Genomic DNA, 24,327 nt, shown 5'->3' with positions numbered 1-24,327 from the left:
TCCCATTGTAGATGTGATTTTTTTATATTTTTTATTTTTTAATTTTGCATAGCTTTTGATACTTCCGGACAAAATACCTTTCGGCCAAATACATATTATGGGGGTTGAACAATTGGCTGATGGGTCAGGCTCCAAGGGTCACAGTAAATGGGGTTGCATCAGATTGTCAACCAGTCATTAGTGGGGTTCTGCAGCATGCCACAAATGGGGTGACGAGAGGCTGGAGAGCAGCCCCACGGAAAGGGATCTGGGGGCTTCATCGGGCAGTCAGTTGACCCCAGCAGCCAGGAGGGCCAGCCCTGCCCTTGTGCCTCAGGCACGGCATGGCTGCAGGCTGCGGGAAGGGGTCCTGCTCTGTTCGGCCTCGCCTCGAGCACCACGGGACAAGGACATCAAGCTGTTATGGAGTGACAGGACCCGAGGGAACAGCACGGAGCTGCGGCAGGGGAGGGTCAGGCGGGTGTTAGGGGAAGGCTCTGCTCCCAGAGGTGGTCGGGCACTGCACAGGCTGCCCAGGTCCCAGCACCGAGCTGCCGGAGTTCAAGGAGCGTTTGGACAGCGCTCAGACACGGGGTCTGGCTTTGGGTGGTCCTGTGAGGAGCCAAGGGTGGGACTTAGTGATCCTGGGGAGTCTGTTCCAACTTGAGTTATTCTACAATTCCATAAATTGTGGCACTTAGGCCGTTCCTCTCACGCTTTGCTTCCTCTGCAATCTGACGCTCCAGTTGTTGGCTGCTCCTTGTTATTGAAATGGAGGCAGCCAAGTGCAAAGTAGGTGTGGAGACCCTGCAAGCAAGTGAAAACTCCCCATGCAAGTAGTGAAGGGTGTAATAAAATCATTTATTGCATTTTGTGCAGACAGGAGTCTAGAAAAATGAATACAGGTAAAGCAGTAAAGCATTAACAGGGAGCATTCAACAGCTGAGGAGCCACTCCTCCATTAATACCTGCACAGAGAACACAGGGTCTGTACTGAGGCGGCCTAACGCACAATACTGAAACAGTCACAGAAATTAAATGCAAGCCTAATACTCTTTTTTTTTTTTTTTTTTTTTTTTTTACTTTTTTGGTTTGCAACCTGTTTTATTTACAAGGTTTTAAACTTAATTGCATTGCTCTGCACACAGATTCTCTAAAACACAAAGCATACTAGGTCACTACATGTCTATTGAAATATTGCACTCGAATAAAAGTCACTTGAATGGACGCAGAACATCTAGCTACAGTGATTAAAAGATTATTGAATGAACTGACTGGGTGATAACATTCATAACAAATATATTGCACATGTAGCACAGAAAGTGTTGTAACCAGCAACTCTCAGGCCTGCCGGGCCTTCTGCTCGGTTTCAGTTCTGCTACAGAGGAGGGTCCCGACCCCCCCTGCACCTCGCTGCGGCCCCGTGCCGTGGCTGCCTGGGGCAGCCTGGGGGTGCGGGGTCCCTGGGGCAGAAACCGCCTCGTGTCCAACAGGGAGCTCACGCTCCTGCCATGGACATCGTCTGCACCACGGCGAACAGCAGAAGGATGCTCCTAGGGGAAACTGAACACTCACAGAGGCCATACGTGCAGGGCTGGGTTTGTAAACTAACATGCAGTGCTGTCTGCTAAAACTGGCCCTCTCCAGACCGAAGGCAAGTGAGAACTCACCGTGGAAACCAGCACCTTGCCTGCCGCAGCGAGAGCTGCCTGGCAGGGGGTTGAGGCAGCCCAGGCTGTGCCAAGAGCTGTGCCCTGTTCTTGCTGGAGGATGAGGAAGGGAAATGCTTTGTTTCAGTGGGACTGATGAAACAGCTTGCCTTTTGGCTCCCTGGAGGAGCCAGGACCACAGCTTTACCAAAGGAGGTTGAAACAGTGCAGAGGGGGAGCAGGACCCGTTTGGTGATGCTGGGAAGCAAACCTGCCTGCTGAGCAGCACACTGGCCTGGCATCACCGCTGCTCAGCAGAGAATTTCTTCCCCGATAACCCACATGTACAGCCAGAGGAAGAGCTCTGCCTGGCCCTGATGCTCCTACCACTGGCTGCTGCTGCCATAACCCCTCTGCGCTCGCGCTCTCGCTGCTGCCTCTGCACGGGAGCTGCCTGAGGCTCGCTGCTGGGCGGCCCCACACGGCTGGGGGCAGCTGCAGGGCAAAGCCGGGCTGTGACCAGAGGGTGACTGCGGAGGGGCAGCGTCTTCCGCAAGGGCAGAGCCATTGACAAGCATTGTAGGCCAAGCAAGCGTGGTGCTAGCACATGAGATGAGCGGGCAGGTCGGTGTGCATGCCTCCTCTGGTACTGCAGAAGTGCTTCAAATACTTTGGGGAGGCTGGAAACAGCACATGAGCTTGTGCATGGTGGTGTAGGGGCAGAGCCTGGCAAAGCCTGTTTTCCATGGGATTGCCCTTGCCCCAGGCAAAAGGAACCTTTTACCTGTGGATGCCACTTGCTCTTGTAAAAGTTCTGAGCAAGCGGCAGAGGCAGTGGCAGGGCCAGGAGCACTGCTCGGTGTGTCTGTTCCGCTCATCAGCCCAGAGCCTTTGTGCTGAGACTGCGTCCCAGCCTGACTTTCCTCTTCTGTAAATGCTGGGCTCCCCTGGCAGCAGGGAACCGGTCTCTTGGCACTATCTTCCACACCAGTCTGTGATGCAACCTGCTGCATCTGTGCAGCTAGCTGAGCTACCATGGCAGAAAGCCTGGCTGGGGCTGGGGCTGCTGCTGGAAAGAAGGGAGGCACTTTGGGAGTGATGGAAATGTAGGAGCAAGGTATAAACAGGCACAGATGTGCAGCTGGGGCTTGGTTTTGGTCTGGGAGTGTGTCCAAGTAGTCTCTTAAAGAACAAAAAAAAAAAAAAAAAAAAAAAAAAAAAAAAGCACAAATGAACCAAAACTTCTTTCTATCCAAGCAGCCCCATACCCCATATAGCTTTGGCCTGGAACTGGAGGAGTAGAGAATCTCTGCAGAGGAAGAGGGGACAGAGTCATCCTGTGCAGAGGGAGCTTCCTGCCCGCCCTCCCGGAGGCTGGAGCTGGGGGCTGCAGCTGGCCCCAGCCCGCAGGACGGGTGGGCGAGCACAGGGCTGGCTGCCAGGGCTGTGGGGCTGGAGCAGGTGCTAACTGCTGCCCAGCCACCCAGGGGGACGCAGCACAGCACCCGCTCCTCCTTGCCGGCCAGGACACTGCGGGCTGCACGGTGCCACGGGGCGAGGGGAGGTGTTGGGGCCATCTGGAGGGGGCGGAGGAGGAGAGCTCCAGTGCTGGGCTCAGCTCTGGCCGGGTCACCCTCACAGTCCACCACGCGTGGAGGGGACAACATGCTGCTGTGCAGGGCCAGGCTGACACAAAGCAGCCAGCACTGCCAGGAGAGGGCAACTCTTAGCAGGCTGCACTTCGAGTGGAAGCTCAAATCTGCTGTGAAATAAGTTCAGAAAAGTCTGTAATTTCTTTTCCCTGAAACTTTTAAGAAGCTAAATCGAGAAGAGAATGAACCCACAACCTGGCCCGTTCCCAGGGGCTGCTGGTGGCTGGGAAGGCGACAGCCTTCACCACCACCCCAGGGCACTCGGTGCCGGCGGATGGGCGCCCTTTTCATGCAGGAGCAGCCTGTCACACACCTCCGTCCCCACAGCCTGGTGCTAGCATAGCCCTGCATCTCTCAGTATAGATATAGATCTCTATATATAGACTTCATCTGGTTCTATTAACATAAATATGATCACTTTAAAAATACACGTACTGTATTATGTACACTATGTACATGGGGCCAGGGCCGGATGACGGCATGCCATGGCTGCCCCTGGCACCGCTTCCTGCGTGGTTCCTGGAACCGTTCACATTTGTTAAAAGCTCCTCAGTTTCTCTGGCATGAGAGATGCTGTGGGGGACGGGGGTGGCTCTGCAGCTGCTGTCGAAGGTAGGACATGTTTGAGGGGCGCACCACACTGTCCCGCCGCGTCCTGCTGCCTGCTGCAGGGCTGTGGTGGGAGGGGACGGGCTGCGGACCACGCCACCCTGGCCAGTGGCTCCAGGGGCTCTGGGTTCTGCCCATGGCACTGCCCCAGCACCAGCATGGTGCTGGGGAGCAGGAGCACAGCTGTGAGTGCCAGGGGGCACAGGGCCCCCACAACCACCTCCATGCTGCAGGGCCCAGCCAGAGCTACCGCAGCAGGGCTGAGACCAGTCAAACTGACTTTGCATATGTTAAAAACTACCCGCAAATCCCAAGTTTCCTAGAGCCCCACAGCAGCACCTGTGCCTGGGGCCAGGGATAGTGGCTAAGGGTAAAGCCCTGCAGACGCAGCGGGACGTGGGGGACTGGTGGGCTGGCCAGTGTGGGGTCTAGACAGCCCCCAGAAACCCCAGTGTGGCACGAGTTCTGCGCTCAGGCCACGAGCAGGCACAGGTGCCTGGGGTTGGTGGCACCCCCGCAGTCCCAAGTGGCTCCAACTGACGCTGGGCACGGTGGAGCATCTGCTCCACTGCAGACACTGTGGCTCCAAGCAGTGACAACAGCACAAGAGCCAGGGCAGACGGAGCCGGGGTCAGCAGGGAGGGGGACAAGGATCATCGCCACCCACCCCAGGCCAGAGCTCCTGCTGCAGTGGGATTGCTGCTCTCCAGCATCCCGACCCCCTCGGCTGCCCCCCACCCTCTGCCCCTCTCCAAACCATCTCGAGTGCCTCTCGGTGAGCATGGCCCTAGGCCTCCAGACGGGCAGCGGCAGTTGGGGCTCCCCAGGCCCAGCACAGTCAGGGGCCCCGGCCCTCCCGGGGCCAGCGGGCACTGCCAGAGGTGGGGAGAGGAGCATCCGGCGAGGAAAGCATGCTGGTGGCCTCTCTCTTCTCCCAGCACCTCCACAGAGAGGCAGGGCGTGAGCGTCGGGCATCGGGCAGTCACAGGGCACAGGCACATCCAGCCAAGCTCCGCAGGGGGGTAGCAGCACAGCAGGGCCCGGGAGCCCATCTCGGCACAGCTGCCCTCCTGCCTGGCTGGGGGGGCTGCGAGGAGCAGCGTGGGGCTGGCAGCAGGGGCTGGCCCTGCTGGGGCCGGCGGTGGCGGCAGCGCTGGGCTCCGGTGCTCAGTCCGCGGTACACTGTATATATTTATATATAAACAAGGACAGCAGTGCTGTGACGTTGCAATGAGGAACAGCTGCTCTGGTGCTGGATGCTCCCGGAAGATCTGGTGCTGCAGTTCGAATGGAGAGATCAGGGGCACGGCTAAAGCCAGGTGAAGTTTTTGTGCACCGGCTGCCATCAGGCCTTCCCTCCTCCCCTCCAGGAGCGCGGTGCAGGGGGTGGCGGGGCTCTTGGGGTGTGGACAAACCTCTCTTGCGCGGTATTTCAGGAGTAGATGGTGATGACCTCCCGGCCCCCACCACGCACCAGAAGCACTCGGTCCAGGTGCTCCGTCAGCACCTCCAGAAACTCCATGTCTGCGTGGCTGTCAAGGAGGAATGCCGAGTGGGAGCACGGGGACAGTCCTGCTCCTGGGGAGCCAAGCCCGCGGCACCTACACCCCGGCACCAGAGCCGGAGCTGGTGGGGTCATGCATGAGCCAGGGTTGGGGCCAGAGCACACGCCTGCGCTGGCTTCATGAGACTGGGACCACATCTGAGCCCCTGGCAGCAGGCAGCCACCCCCCCGCGGTGACCTGTCACACTCAAGTGTGGTGCAACGCCAGGGGTCTGCCACCCTCCATGGACACGGCGCACCCGCCAGGCCGGCAGGCTGCTGCCATCAATGTGGTTGGGCTCAGACAGAGGCAGGAGCCATGGGAGCGCCCGGGCTCAAGCACCAGAACAGTGCAAGAGCTCCAGCCTCACCGGGGTCCCAGTCCCCGCCCCCCCACACCCTGCAGAGAGGCGCTGAGCCCCGGGGCAGCAGGAAGGATACAATTTTCATCTCCTTTCCGGTTGCGGGGCGGCCCCGGCATGTTCAGCAGGACCAGTTTGGCATCCTGGGACTTTTTCACGATCACTTCATTGAGCTTCACGGCTGTGTGCATCCTCCTCACATTGGACTGGTTCCTGGGGAGATGGCACATGTGGGCACAGGGTCAGGCACAGCAGCCACATGCAGCACCCCAAGGGGCCATGGGGCAGGCATGGGGAGGGGGCAGGACCAGGCTGCGGCAGGAGCTGAGAGCACAGCAAGCCCTGCCTGGCACAGCCACTGGTGGTGCCAAGCCCGCACCGGGGGCTGTGAGCTGCAGGGCTGCACTCGGTGTGCCTGCTCGGGCTCACGGAGCTGCCCTTGTGCACAGGGCCTGCGAGCAGCTGCTGGTTCCCCCACCCTGGCCCCCCAAAAAAACCCACATACTTACAGGTTCTCCCACTCCCTGCCAGGATCACGATGGGGTTGGGAAAGAGAAAAAGGAAGAGGAAATGAGTGTCAGGCACGCACCCCAGAGTCCCCCAGCACCCCGTCCTCTTGATGCCTCTGCGTGGGGACCCCGACCTCCCCCTCCCGCCCACCCCTCTGCACATGGGGACTCAGCGCACGGATGGAGCCAGCGCAGACAGCCCCTGCCTGCACCCATAGGCCTGGTCAAAGTGCACGGGGGACGGGACAGCGGCATGTGGGGCCGTACGGCTTCATATTGAAGAAGTCCTTGATGCCCTCAGGGCTGACGGGGCTCTTGCTCTTGTTCTTCTCAGCCACGGTCTTCTCCTTGGTCCAGGTGAGATGCACCTTCTCAGGGGCCGTCTCCGCCTCATCGGCAGGGGACTGGGAGCTGCTGGAGAAGGTGGTGGCGTTTTTGTCGTGGATGAGCTGGACCTGCAGCAGAACAGAGGGGAAAGGTGGGCAGGGGCCATGGCTGGTGGCCAGGCCAGGACACCTTGCACAGCTCCTCACCTCCTCCTCTGGCTTCTCCTCTCCATCGCCCACCTGTTCCTCAGGGACACTGAGGCGCAGGCGTGTGTTGGCTGGGTTCTTGCGCCGGATAGAGCCACGAGACTCATCCGTGATGCTCTGGATCTGTGGGGAGCAGGGCGGAAGAGGGCTCGAGAGGAGGCCCCAGCCTGGAGCTCCCGCAGGACCAGCACGCGCTGAGGGGAGCTCAGGCACAGCCACCACAGAGCCAGCTCCCAGCCAGGCTGTCCTGCAGCCTCACCTCCCGCTCCCGCTCGTTCTTGGTGAGGTGCATTTGCTTGAGGATCTGGGAGCGCTGCTCCATCACCAGCGTCTTCTCATAGGTGTAGGCCGAGATGTCGCTCTCATGCTGTGGGATGGGGAAGCAGGAGAAAGTGTGGGGCTTGGCCAGCAGCACTCCCTGCTCCCCACGCCGGCCCTGCAAGTTCCCATGGACCTGCGAGTCCCTGTGGTGCTGCACGTCTTTGCCAGGCTGCATATCTAGATGATTCTGTGATATCTCCCCAGCACCGCACATGACCACGATGCTGTGTGCCCCTGTGCCCCAAGCCTCAATGGTTCCGTGGTGCTGCACATCCCCATGGCAGAGTCTGGCTGCCTCTGCCCAGGGCCATGGCGCACCCCCAGCCCAACACTCACCATCTCCACCACCTCCACCTCTGCTGTGATGCGCAGGTGGTACAGGAATGTCGTCAGGTCCTTCTTCATCTGGATGCTGTTGTCATCCATCTGTGCCACCGTGAAGATACGCATCTTGCACTTGCGCCAGACCTGTGAGGGAGGAAGGGCGGGAGGGAGGTGTGGGCACGGTGGGGATGGCCCTGGCCCCAGGCCCCCTACCTATCCGCAGGGCAGAGCTACCTTGTGGTGCCGCAGGAGGAAGGGCAGCAGCATGAGCATCCCCCCGTCATGGACAATCCACCAGACGTCGATGTGGCCCTCCGAGAAGCGCTCCTGGTTGCCCGGGAACATGGCAACGTTCTTGGCCACCAGCAAAGCCAGGTGCCCAGCCGTGGTCTCTCGCACCAGCTCTGGGAGGGAGGGGAAGGGAAGGCCCACGTCAGCCAGGATTGCTCACGGCCGCACCCCAGTGACGCCCGGGACAGGGAGCGGAGGCCAGGACACGCCGCCGGCTCCGCACGGCCCTACCGATGAAGTTCCTCCAGGTCTGGTGGTCCTCCTTCTGGCGCCAGCTGCGGGGCCAGCCCACCAGCACCGTGTTGTGCTGCAGCCCACCCAGCCCGCTGGACTGGATGAGGTGCGACATGCCGTCCCGCAGGTTGGAGGAGATCACCACTTGGCAGAAGCCCTTCACCTTCTCCGCTTCCATCAGGCGGCGGATGGACTGGCAGCGGGAGAGACGGCGTCAGGGACCGTGGGAGCCCAGCCCTGAGACGGCGCCTGCCGCGCACAGCACCCACCGGACAGGGGCTGCCCTTGGGGCAGGTGGGGTGCAGGTGGGGTGCAGGGGGCTGCAGAGCGGGCTGTGGGGTGCGGGCTGTGGGGTGCGGGCTGTGGGGTGCGGTGCCCCACAGCAGGGCAGTGGCTTGGGGCTGGGACAGAGGAGGCTCGCCTGCAAGCAGAGCTGGCGCGTGGCTCTGCGCCGTGCCGAGCTGAGGGTGTCCCCGTGCCAGGGCTCTGATGGGCGGCAGAGCAGCAATTAGAGTTATTTACTCAGAGAAATTATAACATGTCTGCATGGGAGAGAAACTGTTTGCTTCTGAGGGCTTAATCTCATTAATGTGCCGCCTGGCTGGTGCGGAGGTGCGGGGGGGAGGAGGGGCTCGATCTGGCGGTGAAAGGCTCCCTTCCCGCACAGCCCGATGCTGCGGCCACGAGGGCCGTGAGCAGGGCTGGGGCCGTGGGGCCACAGCTGAGGGGCTGCTCAGCACAGCAGCGCAGCAGCCCCCCGTTGGTGCTGTGCGGGGCCCTGCAGCGACAGCCAGGAGCCAGGACCAGCACCTGTCTGGTGCCAGGTGTCGTGGGGAGTGGGGTGGGCGTCCCAGAGGTTCCACTGCCCCCACTGTGCCAGTGCTTTCCCAGTGCAGCCCTGCAGAAGGGCGGAAATGCCCTGCGGTCTGCAGGGACACTGGGGCCATGGCACGGAGCTGGCACCAGCCCCGGCGCAGGCGTCAGCGTGGGGAGGGACTGGCGAGCTCTCACCTCCTCCGCTCTCTGCGCCTGCGGGTGGTTGTCCAGGAAGGTCCCTTCCAGCACAGAGGCCACAATGGTGAGGCCCTTGCCTGCTTTGAGCTGTGAAGTGAAGGACAGGAGCTGTGGGTGCACCACGTTCTGCTCCTGATCCACACGGACCAGAACCAGCAGCTGGGGCCTGGAAGGAAGGTCCTGCAGTCAGCGCCTGCGGCCGCCCTGCCCGGCACCGCGCCGCCGCCCCCCCCCGTCCACCCCGCGGCCTCACCTCCAGTTCTTGGTGTGGGGGGGGCCCTTCCTCCAGCCGCAGCAGGGCGTAGCGGGCGGCACTCAGTGACAGCCCCCGGATCCCGTCACCCCACTCCTTCTCCGCCCTGCAGCACAGGGCAGCGCGTCAGGGGATGCTTGTGGCTCTGGCCAGCGGCACCTGTGCCGTGGCAGCGCCAGGAGCCCGCAATCAATGGAGCAAGGCAAGAGGCCCTCAGCACCCAGAGCATCCCGGGGGGAGCGGGCGGGTCATGGGGAGCTGAGGACCCTTGGGCGCTGCAGACCCTGCTGCGGGACAGGTGGTGCTGGCCCGGATCTGCCAGCCCCTGAGCCGCCCTTACCCGCGGTACTCGATGTATTTGTAAATGAGGCCGGCGATCAGCATGGCGACCAGCGCGTAGTACCAGGAGCAGATGAACATCAGCGCCAGGCACAGGCTCATGCCCAGGAAAGAGAGGGTCCTGCAGAGAGCACCGCGCCGTTAGAGCCCCACAGCGCGGGGCTGGGACCGGCCGTACGCCCGCCGCCCACCCGGCTCACCAGTGGTAGTAGCGGAAGCGTGGCCGCCAGTTGGGTGTCCGCAGCAGCGTCTGCACCGCACAGGCCAGGTTGACGAACATGTAGCACATGAGGAAGAACCTGTGGGAGAGAAAGAGGCTGAGCCCGGCACACCGGCTGGCTGGGCTGGACCCGGGGCACAGCCAGGCTCTGCTGCACGCCCCGACCCCACGGGTGGCTGGAGCTGGCCAGGGCCCTGCCCACGTGCACGGGGAGATGCTTCGCCCCGGCTGTGCTGGAACCTGTGGGGCCCCACACCCAGAGCCAATGTGCTGCACCCCCGGAGTGACCACTTCAGGGGTTAAGGGGCTGTGGGAGGCCGTGCGTTTGCCCCAGCCCTCCCCAAGCAGCGGAGACCTGCAGGGGCAACCTGCCCAGCCAGGGCATGGAGTGCGAGGCCCGGCCACCCCCTTGCTGAAGGTGTGTGTGGACAGAGCATGCTGCCTACATGGACAGGATAGGAGCCACCTCGTCCAGGGAAGCGATCAGGATCCCGATCTCACAGATGCAGGCGGTGAGCAGCAGAGCCCATGTGGGCTCCCCATTGGCTTTGCCATGGCCGAAGACCTGGGAGTGGGGCAGGAGAGCAGAGCGTTAGGGGCTCGGCGGAGCCGACACTGTGCAGCCCGTGGACACAGCACACAGTCTGGCCCCTGCACCGGTGGTGGAGGCTGAGCTCTAGCTTGGGAAGGGGCCTGGGGTCACTGTGCCACAGATGTACCGGTGCCATGCACCCCCTGGCCGAGCTGCTCTTGGGGCGGTGACGGAGCTGGGGAGCAGGGGACAGCAGTGCGGGGACTGTCCCCACACACCATCCAGAGGCTCCTCGGCACAGCCCCATAGGGCCAGACCCCCCCCCACGTACCAGAGGTCCCACAAACTGGTGCAGGTCCCACAGGGAAGTGGTGACAAGGCCAGCAGCATGGGCACAGTCCTGTTCCCAAGAGCCAGTGGCCCTGCCTGTCCCCAGGGGCTGCAGAGAAGCCCCGGCCCCAGGGACCCTCGCCAGGGCGCCAGGCAGCTGCATCTCCTGTAGCTGCGGGGGCACGGGGAGAGGGGCAGGCAGCGGCTGAGGGGAGGGTCTGGGGGGGGTGGGGGCTGTGGACGCATGTCTGGGCGCATTAGAGGGCGCAGGCTGCAGTCCTTGTGAGAACGTTCAGAACATGGCTGGCAGGGTGGAGGAGCACAGTTAAAATTAGCCTGCTCTTCCCTGGGGGGGAGCTGTCGGTTTGGATTTGGAGAGACGAGGTTGTGAAAACGCGTCTTCAGAGAGCAGATAAAATATTAAGCGGCACAGCAGCAGGGGGGAGGGGGATCCTGACCTTTCCCAGCACTCTCCTCCCACCGACATGTCGCGTCCAAGCCCACCACGGCCGCCACAGCGCCAGTGCCCGCGGGACGAGGGCAGGCTGCTGGGCTGCTCCGCAGGCAGCGGTGCCGGGCCGGCAGTGCGGGTGCCCCGGGAGTGCCGCCGGGGGGACACACAGCCGCGGCGGGTGCTGCGAACCAGCAGCTGTGCGGGGTCTGGGGACGCTTACCCTGAGGAAGGGCACAATCCCATCCCTGGAGATGGCTTGCAGGAGGCGCGGGGCTCCGGTGAGGCTCTGCAGCCCAGCCCCACACGTGGAGAAGAAGGAGCCGATGACAATGACCCATGGGGACGGCCATGCCAGGGTGCCAACCACCAGGTTCCCATTGACAGCTTCACCAAACCTGCAGGGCACCAGCACCACTCACAGCTCCGTCCCCTGGCCGAGCCCCAGCCGCCCTTGCCCTGGGAGTGTCAGTGTCGTCTGTTGGTACAGGGCCAGCTCCCAGCTGGCCACCATGGGACACCGCCAGGGAGGGGAGGGACGGGATGGGACGGGAGGGGACGGGACAGGAGCGGAGAAGGGCCCTGCCCTGGCTGCTGCCTGTCGGGCACGAGCCAGGCAGCGTGGGCTCAGGTGGCTGGGTCCATCCCAGCTCCTCGCCTGTGGCTGTGGGGGTGCCCAAGGGGATGTGGGACAGGGGCTTCCCATCCCTTCTGCCAGGAGGAGGCTAACTAAGGCTGCATGCAGCTCGGATCCAGTTTGTGTTGGTGCTGGCGACCCAGAAGTGTCACCCACCGCACGCAGCGAGCTGGGCTGCCCTACATAGACGCGTGGCACGGGCAGCGCTGCCTGTTGACAAACAAGTGAGCTGCACGCAGCCCCGCCAGACCCACAGTGCCACCATGCCGGTCCCAGTTGTCCCAGTTGTGGCTCCCTGACAAGTCCCCCTGCAGCTGTCCCTGTCCCCAGCCTGCCCCTCCGGGCTTGCCCCACGCCTGCGGACACTCACTTGTCGCGCAGGACGACACCTTCGATGCACGCCCCAAAGAGCACGACGGAGCTGATGTCTGCCAGGCAGTCAAGGAGAGCCTGGAAGATGCAGAGCCCCACACACCCGCCCTGCCTTTCCCCAGACCCACACAACAACAGAACGGGCAGTGGCACCCAGCTGCCTTCCCAGACCCCAAACCAGAGCAGTCTCTGCCCTGCAGCCACAGCCTGCGCGGCCGCACCCACGGCACTGCCAAGCCCTGAAGGATACAGACCGCAGAGGTGGTGGCGATGGCCAGGATGGTGCCCGTGGGGATGGACTTCTGTGCGTCCCGCAGGTCCCCAGAGCGGTTGGAGCCAGCCATGATGCCTGGGGAGAGGGGAACATGCCAGGGGTGGGGGAGCTGCACCGCCGTGCATCCAGGCCAGCACTGCGCACCAGCACAGCAGGACGCCAGCTCGGCGGTGTGCCGGGGCACGGCGCAGTCACACGGCTGCACCAGAGCAGGCTCCCCACATCCCACCAGCACTTTCCCACCTGACCCATGGTCTGAGGCCACTGAAGGCTTAGGCACAAAACCCACTTATGTGACTTCTCTCATTAGCCCTTAATTAGCTCAAGCAGGGGAGTTACTGGCAGTGGCTGCAGGGAAAGGGTCTTGCCATGGCTGGGCCAAGACCGGTGCCAGTGGGTCCAGCATGGCCCCACGGATGCGTCCCCGCAGCCTGGCTGCTGCTGCTGCATGTGGAGCAGGATCCCGCAGCAGGGATGCAGCTACCTGTGGCTCAGCCTGCATTATTGATGTGACACAAATCCATGAAAAATCACACCATGCCAGCAAGTGAGCGCCAGGCAGGAGTGCACCAGGAGCCATGCGTGGAGCGGTGTCACAGGGCCATCAGGTCCCAGGACTCCCAGCACTGCTGGGCCCTTCCAGCAAGTGCGGTGCCAGGACAGCCTGCGGGGCATCCCACCGGGCTCTGCAGCAGGACTGGGGCAGGGGAGGGCTCCTCCTCCCCCGGGAGCTATAAATACCGGCGCCACGGGTACGTCAGCACGGCGGAGCGAGGCACCCGGCTCCGGAGCTGCGTGGGAGGACGGGCTGTGATCCACCCCCATGCCGACACGGGGGCCGCAGCAGCGGGCGGCGCACGTGGGGCTCTGCAGGAGCAGGCACAGCGGCACGTGCGAGCGGGGAGCCGTCGGCACCCACCTGTGACCGAGGGGAAGTAGATGCCCACGAGCAGGGTGAAGTAGGAGGTCATGTCGCTGAAGACGTAGGGCTGGTCCATGTCCACTGGCGTGTCAGGGGGGCTCACGGAGGGCAGCCCCCGCTTCTCCACGATCACTCCCTTGGTCAGGTAGGAGCTCCAGAGGTTCTCTGTGAGGAGGCACAACCAGTACAGCCAGAGTGAGGACGTGGCTGGAGAGCTGGCCATGCATGCGGCTGCAGCCTCGAGCTCTGCGCCCAGAAGGGACAGAGCACGGCGATGCCCAGCACCACGTCCCCTGCCCAGCCTCGCCAAGCACAGCCGCAGCCAGGGCTGCTGGTGTCGGGCCGGGGGGGGTGGCACGTGCCCAGCCTCCGATGGATTTCAGCAACACCTGGGCCACGTGGACACTGCTGGCTGCACGAATGGGCGACCAGAGCAGGTATGTCCTGCTGCTGGCAGCGTCCCTGCAAAATACTGGAGCAGCTGACATGGGATTCCAGTAGCAAATAATTAAGAGGGTAATATAATTAATGCTGATCAACATAGGTTTAAGGAAAGTGGATCGTGTCAAAGTAACTTGATAGTGTTTTTGATGGGATTATGAGTGTGGGGCTGATGTAACAGGCTTAGTGTCCCTGCGTGTGCTGCCTTGGCCACAGATCACAGCGAGAAACTGGAGCAGCAGAAAGCAGCCAGCACCGCGGGCACGGCTGGGCAGGGGCCAGCTGCTCTCACCGCAGCATCGCGCTGGGGCTGCCCCGTGGGGTCTGTGCAGGTGCTGCAAGGACCAGCCCAAAGCACCTGGCACAGCACATCCCTCCCCAAGAGTGAGACGTCCCCTGACCGCCCCCAGGTGACAGACGGGTCTGGCAGCCCCCGCTGAGGCACAGCCCTTGCCGGCTGCCATCACAGCCCATCCTCACATGAAAGGCACATTTCTCCCTGCAAGGAGGGACCCAGAGCCTGGGGCACAGCCTGTCCCTGCACCTCCCAGTTCAATTGCAGCAGCAGAGGCCACCGGCAGCCTCCTGAACACTCAGCAAATACACTGCGCCACGTCCCCTCGCTGTGGCCCTGCAGCCCCCAGGGCTGCAGCTCTGACAGCCCATCACCCTGACCCTGGCGAGGAGCATCGTCCTCCAGCACCCAGCTGAGGAGCATGAGCACCTGGGAAATGCACCAGCAGCTCCAGAAAAACAGGTCAAAAGTGGCTCCTCCCAGCGCATTCACGAGGTTTTCTGTGCCCTGGCCGCCCTCCAGGCCCGGCTGCAGAGCAGCTCCTGCTCCCCAGCGCGTGCTCCAGCAGCAGCAGCGCAGTACCCCTGAGGGGCAATCACTCCTCGCTAAACCTCGGGTCAATATCAGGCCTTCCAAAGGCGAAGAGAAATCAAAGGGAGGATTTATTTGTCCGCAGCCTTTCAGTGTCATTCAGAACTGTCAGGCTCACCCTGACTGCTCAGGGGACCTGGCTTGGTCCTGCGGTGCAGCCATTCCCACTGCTGGCATGGTTGCACCTCAGGGCAAGAGCATCCCCACGGCAGGGCTCGCCCGCACTGCCCAACGCCTCCTAGGCCAGTGCTGGCTTTCCACTTCATGCAGCTGCCCAAGGGGCAGCTACCCATGCACCCGATGCCCGCCCTCTGCCCGCATCCCCGTCCCCACCGTGCACTCACCCTGGATGAGGCCGCTGGCAGCACCGGGGATGCCCTCAATCTCGGTCACGTTGTTCATGGTGAAATACTCGTCGCAGGTGGCGTTGAGAAAGCGGGAGGTGCAGAAGAGCTCCCAGAGCTTGGAGCCCACCGTCTCGTTGCCCTCCACCACCACCTTGGTGCAGAGGTCGAATCCGTGGCGCGAGAGGGTCCTGTTGCCCAGCAGGCAGATCCTGGGGGCGGCGGGTGCTCAGCAGCAAGCCACCAGCCTGGCCCCGCCGCCCCGCAGGACGCCATACTCACGGGAAGCTCGGTGGGTCGAAGGCTGACTTGATGACACCGGCATAGATGGCAAGGATGGAGAGGATGACGCAGCCCAGGAAGACCAGGGCAAACTTGTTGACGTACTTGACACCCACAAACACCACGGTGGCCATGCAGGTCAGGACGCAGGTGCCATAGACGCGCATGTTGTTGAGCATCGCCGCCGCCTCCCCGCTGGCATCCTCTGCCTTGAAGATAGCCATGGGCGGGAAGATGTAGGCCTGAAGGAAAGACATGGCATCACTGCCAGGCGAAGGGCCCCGCGGAGGGCCTGGGGAGCACCCCTGGGCCCCCCACGTGGACACACTGCCCAGCAGCACGGGCAGGCAAGGGAAGAGCCACACTGCCAGGGCGCGAACCCTCAGCACTGCGTGGTGGGAAGGACCGTGGCACTCACCAGAAGGATTTCAATGGTGCCTAGGATGTACATGGCGCCGGCAAAGGTGGTGCCCAAGTAGAAACAGAGCCCCACAGCCCCACCAAACTCAGGGCCCAGGGAGCGTGAGATCATGTAATAGGAGCCGCCCGCTGCCGGAGAGAGCAAAGGTTGGTCCCAGCCAGACCCTGATGCGCACTCCCAGCTCGGCCAGGGTCCCAGAGAGCAGGATGGGGCCTGGGTACCCCCGGGACACTGTTCCAGCAGGGAGCAGCTCAGCTGTCCTAAGCCCTGGCATGGCCAGACCGGCAGAGCCATTCCCGGCAGCCCAGCAGCTGGGCGCAACAGCCATGGGGACACCTGTCCCCTGCGAAGCCACACAGGCACTGGAGCCCCAGGGACACGGGCCATGCCCTGCTCCATCCTCCCAGAGGAGCCCTTACAGCTGGGCAGCAGGGATCGATGGCCCCACGGCAGCGGCAGGATGATAAATAGCTTTAATTACACCCTGCCAGCACCGTGCTGAGCCCTGCAGAGCAGCAGGGTGTGTGCAGCTCGCCTGTTCCTGACTCTGGAGCTGAGCAGACGCGCGGGGAAGCAGCCCCGAGCACCACCTCTCCTGGACGCGGGCTCCCTGCACCCCGGCACCCCGGCACCCATCCTCCTCCTGCTGCTCACCCGGGCTCTGCTCGGGGAAGCGGCTCCCCCGCGGCCGCTGCAGTCTGGCAGAGGAGGAGCCGCGTCTGACGGCTCCCGCTGCCATCTGCACCTCGCAGCTCTGGGGACGGGGCGGAGGCTCCAGCTCTGCGCTCCCCCCCCCCACAGGGGGAACCCGCATGGGGCTGGTGGCAGAGGGTCGGGGCCGCCAGTGACAGCTGCCACCCGGTGCGTGTGTGTGGCATGGGGAAGCCCCGGAGCTCGGCTGGGCACATCTGGGACCAGAGGACCCGGCAGGCGCCCACCCCAAGAGGGAGCCGGAACCCCTTGCCGTGGGTACACACAGACAGGGCCTTTGCTCTACCTGGCACCACGCCGTTGGTGGCAATCGCACTCATGGAAATGGCTGTCAGCATCGTCTGCAGGAGGAAACACAGTGTCAGCACCGGGCAGAGCTCCCTCCTCGCTCGGGCAGGGGATGGGGAAGCAGAACAGGAGAGCAGGGCCCCAGAGCAGTCTCTGCGGGCACAGAAGACGGGTGCTTTGCCAGCAGGGCAGCTGGCTGCAACAGGGCACACAGGTCCCAGGGCAGTGGGCACTGCTGCCATATCCCACCCACGCTGCAGGTGCAATCTGGGTCAGGATTCAAACACCGTTCTGCTTCCAATTCCGCTGGGAAGCCGGGCGGTTTCTCCTTGCTAAGTGGGGCAGGTGCACCAGCTGAGCAGGCAGCAAGTGCTGCCATGAGCACTGTTGCTCCTTTCTGCATCCTGGGGAGCCCGGATGCCGGGGGGGACAGACAGTCCCTGCCCAGTGGGAGGGCCTGGGATGAGACCGAGAGGCAGGAGCTGTGGGAAGCACTCACGCAGGAGCAGCAGAGGAAGACCATGCAGAAGGACTCCATGATGCCGGCGATCCCCACCACCCAGGTGAGGCGCAGGAACAGGATGACCCCGAAGATGTTCTGGAGACAGGGCAGGTAGACGCCCATGAAGGTGCCCATCCGTGGAGCCTGTGGAGGAAGCAGGGAGCAGTCAGGGCTCAGCGGGCAGCACCCATGCATGCACGCTGCTGCAGGCAAGAGGAGCACAGGACAACGTGGCTGCGAGCATCTGTGCGCTGCATGGCTGGGCAAGAGCCACCAAGGGAGCAAGGGGTCTTACTCCTGCAAAGCTCTTTATGGGGACTGGAGTGACAGGGGATGGCCCCGTGCACCTCACCTGAACTGGCTTCTTCTTGCCCCCGTCATTGTTCTCAGCCTCCTCGTGCTCCCGGCTGCCCTGTGGCAGGTTGGTGTAGTTGGCCAGCCCACTCAGCAGGGACGAGACCATCGGGCTGGTGTCCATCTCCTCCTGCAGAGAGCAGTGTCCTGAGAGGTGACAGCAGTCCCAGGGTCCCACACCACCCAGAGCCCCGCACCGCTCCTCATGCCCGGTGCACCTCAGCAGTGGAGCTGCGATCCCTGTGGTACCCGGCCCCGCACTGGCCTGGGGCATGGTGCTGGTCATATCAGGCCAGTCATGCCATGGGCAAGGTGTCTCCTGAGGGCTGGGCTGCATCACCCTGCCCCAGGGCTCCTGGGCACTGCCTGCCCTGCAGCAGGGGGACCCTTCCCAGGTGCTCTGTGGCATCACGGTGCCCCACAGCTCCCTCCCCAGGTCCCATCCATCTGGTCCTGCCCTGGCTGCCCACTCGTCCTACCTCGAAGAGGGCCATGTTCTTGCCATCGTATTCTTTGCCCTTCTCCAGGTCTGTGCTGTTGATGAAGGGACTGCTCTCCTTTGGATTGCCATCGCCTGCAAAGACAGAATGTGGGGGTGAGCCGGTGGTGCCCAGTCCCAGCACGGCCCCTGGAGGAGCTGCCGGCCCCAGAGCTGCGTGGCCCTGACCATCTGGGCTCACTGGAGCGCATCCGCACAGTGCCAGCGCCGGGCAAAGCAACTGGTGTGGATCCAGGGGGAACCGGGCTGCCCGGCCCTCCTGCAGGACAGGCCCAGCAGCAATAACTCACTGGCCCTGCTCCCCGATACACACCAGAAGAGCTGGGTGCTGCAGCTGCAAGGTGAGGTGGGGATGCAGCCGGTGGGGCCAGCACCGAGGGCAGCCCCTGCGGCTCTGCCCGGGGCAGGGGAGCCACCTGGAGCCTGCAGAGCTGCTGCTCTGCTGGGAAAGGGCTGCCACTGCTCGCTGCATTAATGACCTCGCACAGAAGACACCCAGAGTCAGGCTTAATAGCAAAGAAAGCAGCAGAGAGCTGCAGAGCAGCAGAAATAAATCAGGCTGGAAATAAAGCAGCAGCTAGCATGGATGCCGTTTGAGTGGCGCATTTCTCTGAGCTGAGGCAGAGCCACTGAACAGCGAAGGGAGAGGGGCTCGGGCTGGAGGGGCAGCACACAGGGCAACCAAGTGAGGAAATGTCCCTGAGCCAAACAACACAGCGCTCGGTGGAGCAGCCTGGTGTTACCGCACCCGCGGGGCTGCCTGCCCCGTACTGCACCGTGGGGACAGGGTCACTGAGCTGCTTGGCTTGCCTGGGCTGGGGCAAGAGCTGTGCCCTCCACTGGCATCGAACACAGAGCCCAGCAGCGCCTGGCAGAGTGGGGACAGAGCTCGGCCACGCAGACACGCACCAACGGCAGCGGCAGCCCCAGGACAGACCCGCACGTGTTTAGAGCAGACCAGTCCTTTGAAGACTGTTTGCCTCCAGACAGTTGACTCATTTTGGGGATCTGTGGAGCTGGTTCGCCTGCGTGAGGTCGTGATTCATCACCTGCAACTGCTCCTGGCCGGCTGGGAGGCAAAACCGCCAGCGCTGCAGGTGATGCCGACCCGCATGCTCCCGCTGGTCCCTGCGCTCCAGAGCGGAGCTGGGACGGCAGGATGTCCATGGCAGGGCCGGAGCCCAAGGGCTCCTCCCGTGGGTCCGTCCCGGTCCCATGCCGCAGAGGAGGGAGGGAAGCAGCCACGGGCGGCCCCTGCCTGGTGTCCAGGCATGAGGGGCTGCCAGCGCAGGGCAGCTCCCGTCTGGGCCAGTTTTGCCAAAAGTGCCAAGTGAGTGCACGTTACGTAACAGCCGCGTGCACAGGCAGCCAGCCGCCCAGCTCCCCGCTGCCAAAACCCACGGGCTCCAGGGAGCGTGCAGGGAAGAGAAAAACGCCAGGCAAACAGGGATGCTGTCAGGCTGGCCCTGGGGCCCCCATCCCCAAGTGATGGGCACAGGGGGCGCAGGGCCAGGGGCTGTCCGAGCCCCCCCAACCCACGCAGCCCTGCGCAGCCCCGCTCCCATAGCTGGGTCCAGGCAGCTGCCAGGGGGCATTGGGGGGCAGCTGGGGTGGGGGTGGCCCAGGGTCCGGGCAGCCCGGGCAGGCCCCAGGACCCCCCCCGGGAGCGCGGAGCCCACGGGGCCTTGCCTTGCCGCCTGGTACCCAGCCGACGACATCACCGTGCTGGTTTCCATGGCAACAGCGAGCCACGGCCGCCTCGGCTCCCGCTCTTATGTAACGTCGCAGCCGGACGGACGCCGGCCCCGCACGGCACCCCAGCAGCGCGCCCCACACCGTGCCCGGACCCTCAGCACCCCCCGAACACATTGACCGGGCCCTGCGGCCCCAAACCGCCCCGACCCCAAGGGACCAACACCAACCAGCTCCACGTGATGGGGCCCAGCCACCCCACAGGGTGCCCAGGCCACTCCACTGCCCCGACCTGCCGGCACTACCACAGCACCCTGAAACCTCGCTCACGCCCCCCCCCGCACCATGGCCCCTGCCCAGGATACCAGCGACACCAGAGCAGGGACCCGAGCCCAGGCTCTGGGGACCAGGCTCCTGCTGCCCCTCGTACCCACTGCTGCCAGCACCCAGGGTCCCCTGGGTGGGCAATGCCCCACGGCCCCTGCAGCCCACAGCTGCCCCTGGCAGCGCCGGAGGGACCGTGGCACCATGCTGGCACCAACCAGGCTGCTGGGGCTGGCCCGGGGCACAGGAGCCCCTCGCCTGGCGGTGCCAGCAGGAGGACCAGCGCTGGGAGAGGCCCCAGGGTGGCAGGAGGCGGGGGGGCCTGGGGAAGTGCACAGCACAGCTCTGGTGTCCCCAGAGCACGGCTGGGCTCCCCCGGCCCCGCAGGCTACAAGGAGTTAAGTGCCACAGCAGCGGGGTCCCAGGTGACGGATGCGCTCCCCGCTCCTGCTGGAGACCATTTTGCCGCAGAGGGGCTGGTGCAGCCGCTCCCCAGCAGCTGTCAGAGGATTTGTGGGCTGTGCACAGCCAGGCAGGGGCACCGCAGCCCGTCCCGGGCAGGGCCGCCCATCCCTCACCGCCACCTCTGCGACCGGTCCTTGCCCGCGGTGCTGAGGGGTAACGGCTCCCAGCCGCGGGCTGCCAGGTGACCCCAGTGCCCATGGGCCTGCCATGGCCCCATCGCCCCAGCACAGCCTGGGGACAAGCAGCACCGGGCAGCAGCGGGGCCGGGCAGCCGGGCTGCGGGCTGGCGGCTCCAGCGGAGCAGAGCTGAGCAGTGCCAGGCTTCGATCCCGGCGTTGAGCCGCCCCCCTCCCCAGGGATCACTCAACATGAATCGGCCTTTTAATTTGCTGCGGCGGCTGGAAGGGCTCGCGGCTGGATTGCTGGCAGGGAACCACAGCCCCAGCGTGGCTATCACGTAATCCTGCTCGCGGCAGGGGTTACCACTGGCCCTGCATGCCTGGGACATCCCAAACCCGGCCCTGCTGACTGCAGGGGACCCTGCGGCCATGGGACCATCCCTGTGCACCCACGGCCATCCCATGGGGCAGCGCTCAGGCAGGGCTGTAGCCCCAGCCATAATTTATTTCATGGCTTTTTACTCAGCCCTAAATTGCTTTGGGAAGCATCATGTCCCTTATCCCAAATCCTCCCTAATCGTTTTACATGGCGCAGTCACTGAGTGCTAACAGGGGGTGGGGGGAGCCCAGGCAGCCAACCCCCAGGGCTAATTAACCAGAGCTGCTGCCAGGACTGTAGCCAGCCTGTCCCCCCTGCGGCACCCGGCAAGGGGCAGCTGGGCTCCCTCATGGCCAGTGGGCACAGCGAGCCCTGCCCGGGGAGCTGTGGCACCAGTGGGTGCAGCCCCTAGCCAGGTGGGAGCAGAGGGCACGGGGTGGCTGTGGGGGCAGCCCTGGCCCCAGGCTCCCTCCTGTGCCCAGGTTCGGTGCTCCTGCCGCGGGCAGCACCCAGGTCCCAGCTGGATGCTGGCACCCCCAGCCCAGGCCTGGCCACCATCTCCTCCCGCACTGCCCCTCCGCAGGGCTGGGCACTGGCCAGGCACCGGGCAGCACTGCCAGGCCCTGCGCCGAGCTCCGCGGGCGGCACCTTGAGACTGGTGGTCGGCACAGCTCCGGGAGGCTCCGGCCAGGTCCCAGCCCCAGGAGCAGGAGCAGGAGCTGGGCAGGAGCAGGGCAGTGCCTGCCTGCTTTGCTCAAGGTGCCCAGGCCGTGGGGCTGCCCCCCCCCAGGAGCACAGGGCACCTTGACTTTTGCCAGAGCGTTCGCTGGCGGTGGCTGGCAGCAGCCTCCTCCAACTCCCTGGGACTCTGCCCAGGGCTGTCTGCAAGGAGCAGCCCCAGGGTCACGCCACCACTTCTGTGCTACCCTGCGGGCTGGCAAGCACATGGGCAAGCACGTGTCCCGCAGCTGATGGCCCCAGCTGCTGTCATTTCGCAGAAGCTCCTGGCCGGGGGTGGCCACAGCACCGTTCTGTCACACTCCGGCCACCCAGGGGACTCGGCCGCATGTGCGCTGGTCCTGGCACTGGCCTGCAGGCCTAGGGGTGCCTTAAGGCAGGTGGGGAAGGCCACGGGGCCCTGCCAGCGGCTGGCACCTCTGCACAGGGCTGCAGCCCATTTGCTGCCACCCAGGCTCTCTTCTCCCCCATCCGAGGGTATCTGCTGGTGGCACCAGCATGGGAGAGCCCCTGAGAGGACAGGGAGCCCCCGTGTCCCCTGCCGAGGCAGACAGCACCCTGCCCGGCGGCAGCGCAGGCAGCTGGTGTGGCACTGGCCGTGCACTCAGCGGCGCTGGGCCCAGCTGCAGCACGGCAGGGGGTGTGATGCTCCCCCTGTCCCAGCTGCACGTTACCCTTCCAGCCGGCCAGCACACTGAGCAGCCTTTCAGGCTGGATTCTTTCACTGCCTGACCCAAATTGGACCAACTGCTACTTCAGACCTATCCTCTTCCTTCCTAAACCTGGGATTATCCTCTCTTTGATCAGCCGGCCCTGCAGGCTCAGGATTTCCAGCACAGGCGCTTTGGCTGGCTGCATTTAAACAGCTTCCCAGATTCTCCTGAGCCCTGCCACGAATGGCCATGGACTGAAGCTACAGCAAAGCTTCCCCACCCTGGGTCTCCTCTCCCCGGACGGTCAGCTGCCTTCAGAGCATAGGAGGCTTTCCAGAGCAGAGTGTGCCTTCCACACCCAGAGCAGAGCAGTGCACGCAGCCAGCGTGGACACTGCAGGCAGCAGCCCTGCCCGCTCCCCTGCTCCCCATCCCCTCCCCAGGGCCTGCTACTGGCCCCGCTCTCGCTGGGCTGCCAGCACTGGAGCCCTTCCAGCCCTTGTCATGAAGAGCTCGCTCAGGCTGTGCAGAGCAGGGACCTGCAGAGGGGCTGCTGCGTGGCCTTTTTCTCAGAAAGGGCACAAGTGGGGACCCAGGGCTTCTTCAGCAGCTCCACTGCTGGTCTCAGCAAGTCACTGGCAGGTCAGCAGCTGCTGCAGGGCCTGCAAGAGTGGGGGTGTCCCTGCTCACCAGGCATCAGCTCCGCCACCCCCCTGCTAGGGTGTCCACCGTCCCCACCAGACAGACCCTGAGCATGGAGCTCCGCGAGACCCCTGGAAGGGTGCAGGAGAGTCACAAGCCCCGGAGCAGCCTCCAGGGTATCCTCCGCCCCCGCCGCCCCCGGCACAGGTGCATAGGGGGAGGCCCTGCAGTGCCTCTCCTCTGCACCCTCCTCTGCTCTCCAGCCCCACGGAGCCTCCTCCAGCCCTGCATCCACAGCCTCACAAGGCAGCAGCTAGCCAGGCCCAGCTCCAGGGACAGTCTGCGCGATCCATCTGTAGTGGCACTGTGTCCAGCCTCTCTGCCAGACCCCAGGAACGCAGCTTGTGAGCAGCACGGCAGGAATGCCTGCCTCCATGCATCCTAGCATTGCTACGATGGAGACGTAATGGGCGGCACAGATCCTGGTGCTGCAAAGGGCAAAGAGGGTCGGAGCCGAGAAAGGGTTTGGCGGTGGGTCAGCGTGGCTCCCCCCACCTGGGCAAGGTGACCCCAGAAGGCTCCTGCCAGCCCTGACCTTGAGTGGAGCAACTAAACAGAGTCAGGCTGTGGGGCAGAACACATGCCAAAAGCGTCGTGCGTTGCTCTGCCCAGAGCCCCGCTGCAGGCAGCTGGGGACTTGCACCACAGGCGCCCGACCTGGCTGCCCCTCGCAGCCCTCCTGGCCACAGCTTTCAACAGACCCGGGGGGGACCCGGGAGGGATGGCACCGGGGGTCAGGGAGGCACCGCAGGGCCCCCGCGCACGTTCCTGCATTCACCCGGGTGCAGCCGGCTCCTGCGTCTGGCACAGACACCCGCAAAGGAGGATGCAGCGCCGGTCCTGCTGCCGGGGCGCCGGGGGCCGGACACGTCCCCGCGGGGCCGGGGACCCCCCGCCGCAGCTCGGCCTCGGCGGGGGCCGGGGGGCTCCGGGGCCAAAGCGCGGCGGTGGCGCAGCGAACGCCAGGGCCCGGTGGCCCCGGGGGGCTGCGGCCCCGGCCCCTCTCCCGCGGCGGCCCTGCCCGCCTGCACTGCGCCGGGGCTGCGGCGGGCTCGGCCGGGCCGAGCGGCCCCTCACGGAGCTTCAGCACCGCGGACAGCGGCGGGGCCCCGCGCGGCACCGGGCGGCAGAGACTGCGGGGGGGCACCGGGGCTGGGGGCGGCGAGGAGGGCCGGGGG

At 64.3% G+C, this 24,327-nt stretch overlaps 1 protein-coding gene across 1 annotated transcript; it reads right to left on the bottom strand.

The window, feature by feature from the left end:
- Window positions 1-2,504: 2,504 nt before the first annotated feature.
- Window positions 2,505-19,192, bottom strand: SLC12A5 (solute carrier family 12 member 5). Its single transcript, XM_035344169.1, is given in 27 exon segments — window positions 2,505-5,413; window positions 5,874-6,007; window positions 6,304-6,318; window positions 6,571-6,758; window positions 6,837-6,959; window positions 7,096-7,203; window positions 7,494-7,625; window positions 7,716-7,885; window positions 8,004-8,199; window positions 9,018-9,186; window positions 9,274-9,299; window positions 9,301-9,379; window positions 9,614-9,733; window positions 9,813-9,911; window positions 10,279-10,397; window positions 11,369-11,543; window positions 12,153-12,210; window positions 12,405-12,503; window positions 13,348-13,515; window positions 15,022-15,233; window positions 15,304-15,545; window positions 15,722-15,852; window positions 16,722-16,776; window positions 17,223-17,369; window positions 17,578-17,709; window positions 18,059-18,258; window positions 19,162-19,192. Coding segments are annotated over 27 exon segments (3,420 nt in total). The 3' UTR covers window positions 2,505-5,321.
- Window positions 19,193-24,327: the final 5,135 nt, after the last annotated feature.

This window comes from Oxyura jamaicensis, chromosome 20 (genome assembly GCF_011077185.1).
Source record: "Oxyura jamaicensis isolate SHBP4307 breed ruddy duck chromosome 20, BPBGC_Ojam_1.0, whole genome shotgun sequence".
NCBI classification, from domain to species: domain Eukaryota; kingdom Metazoa; phylum Chordata; class Aves; order Anseriformes; family Anatidae; genus Oxyura; species Oxyura jamaicensis.
This window is presented reverse-complemented; position numbering and strand designations above follow the sequence as displayed.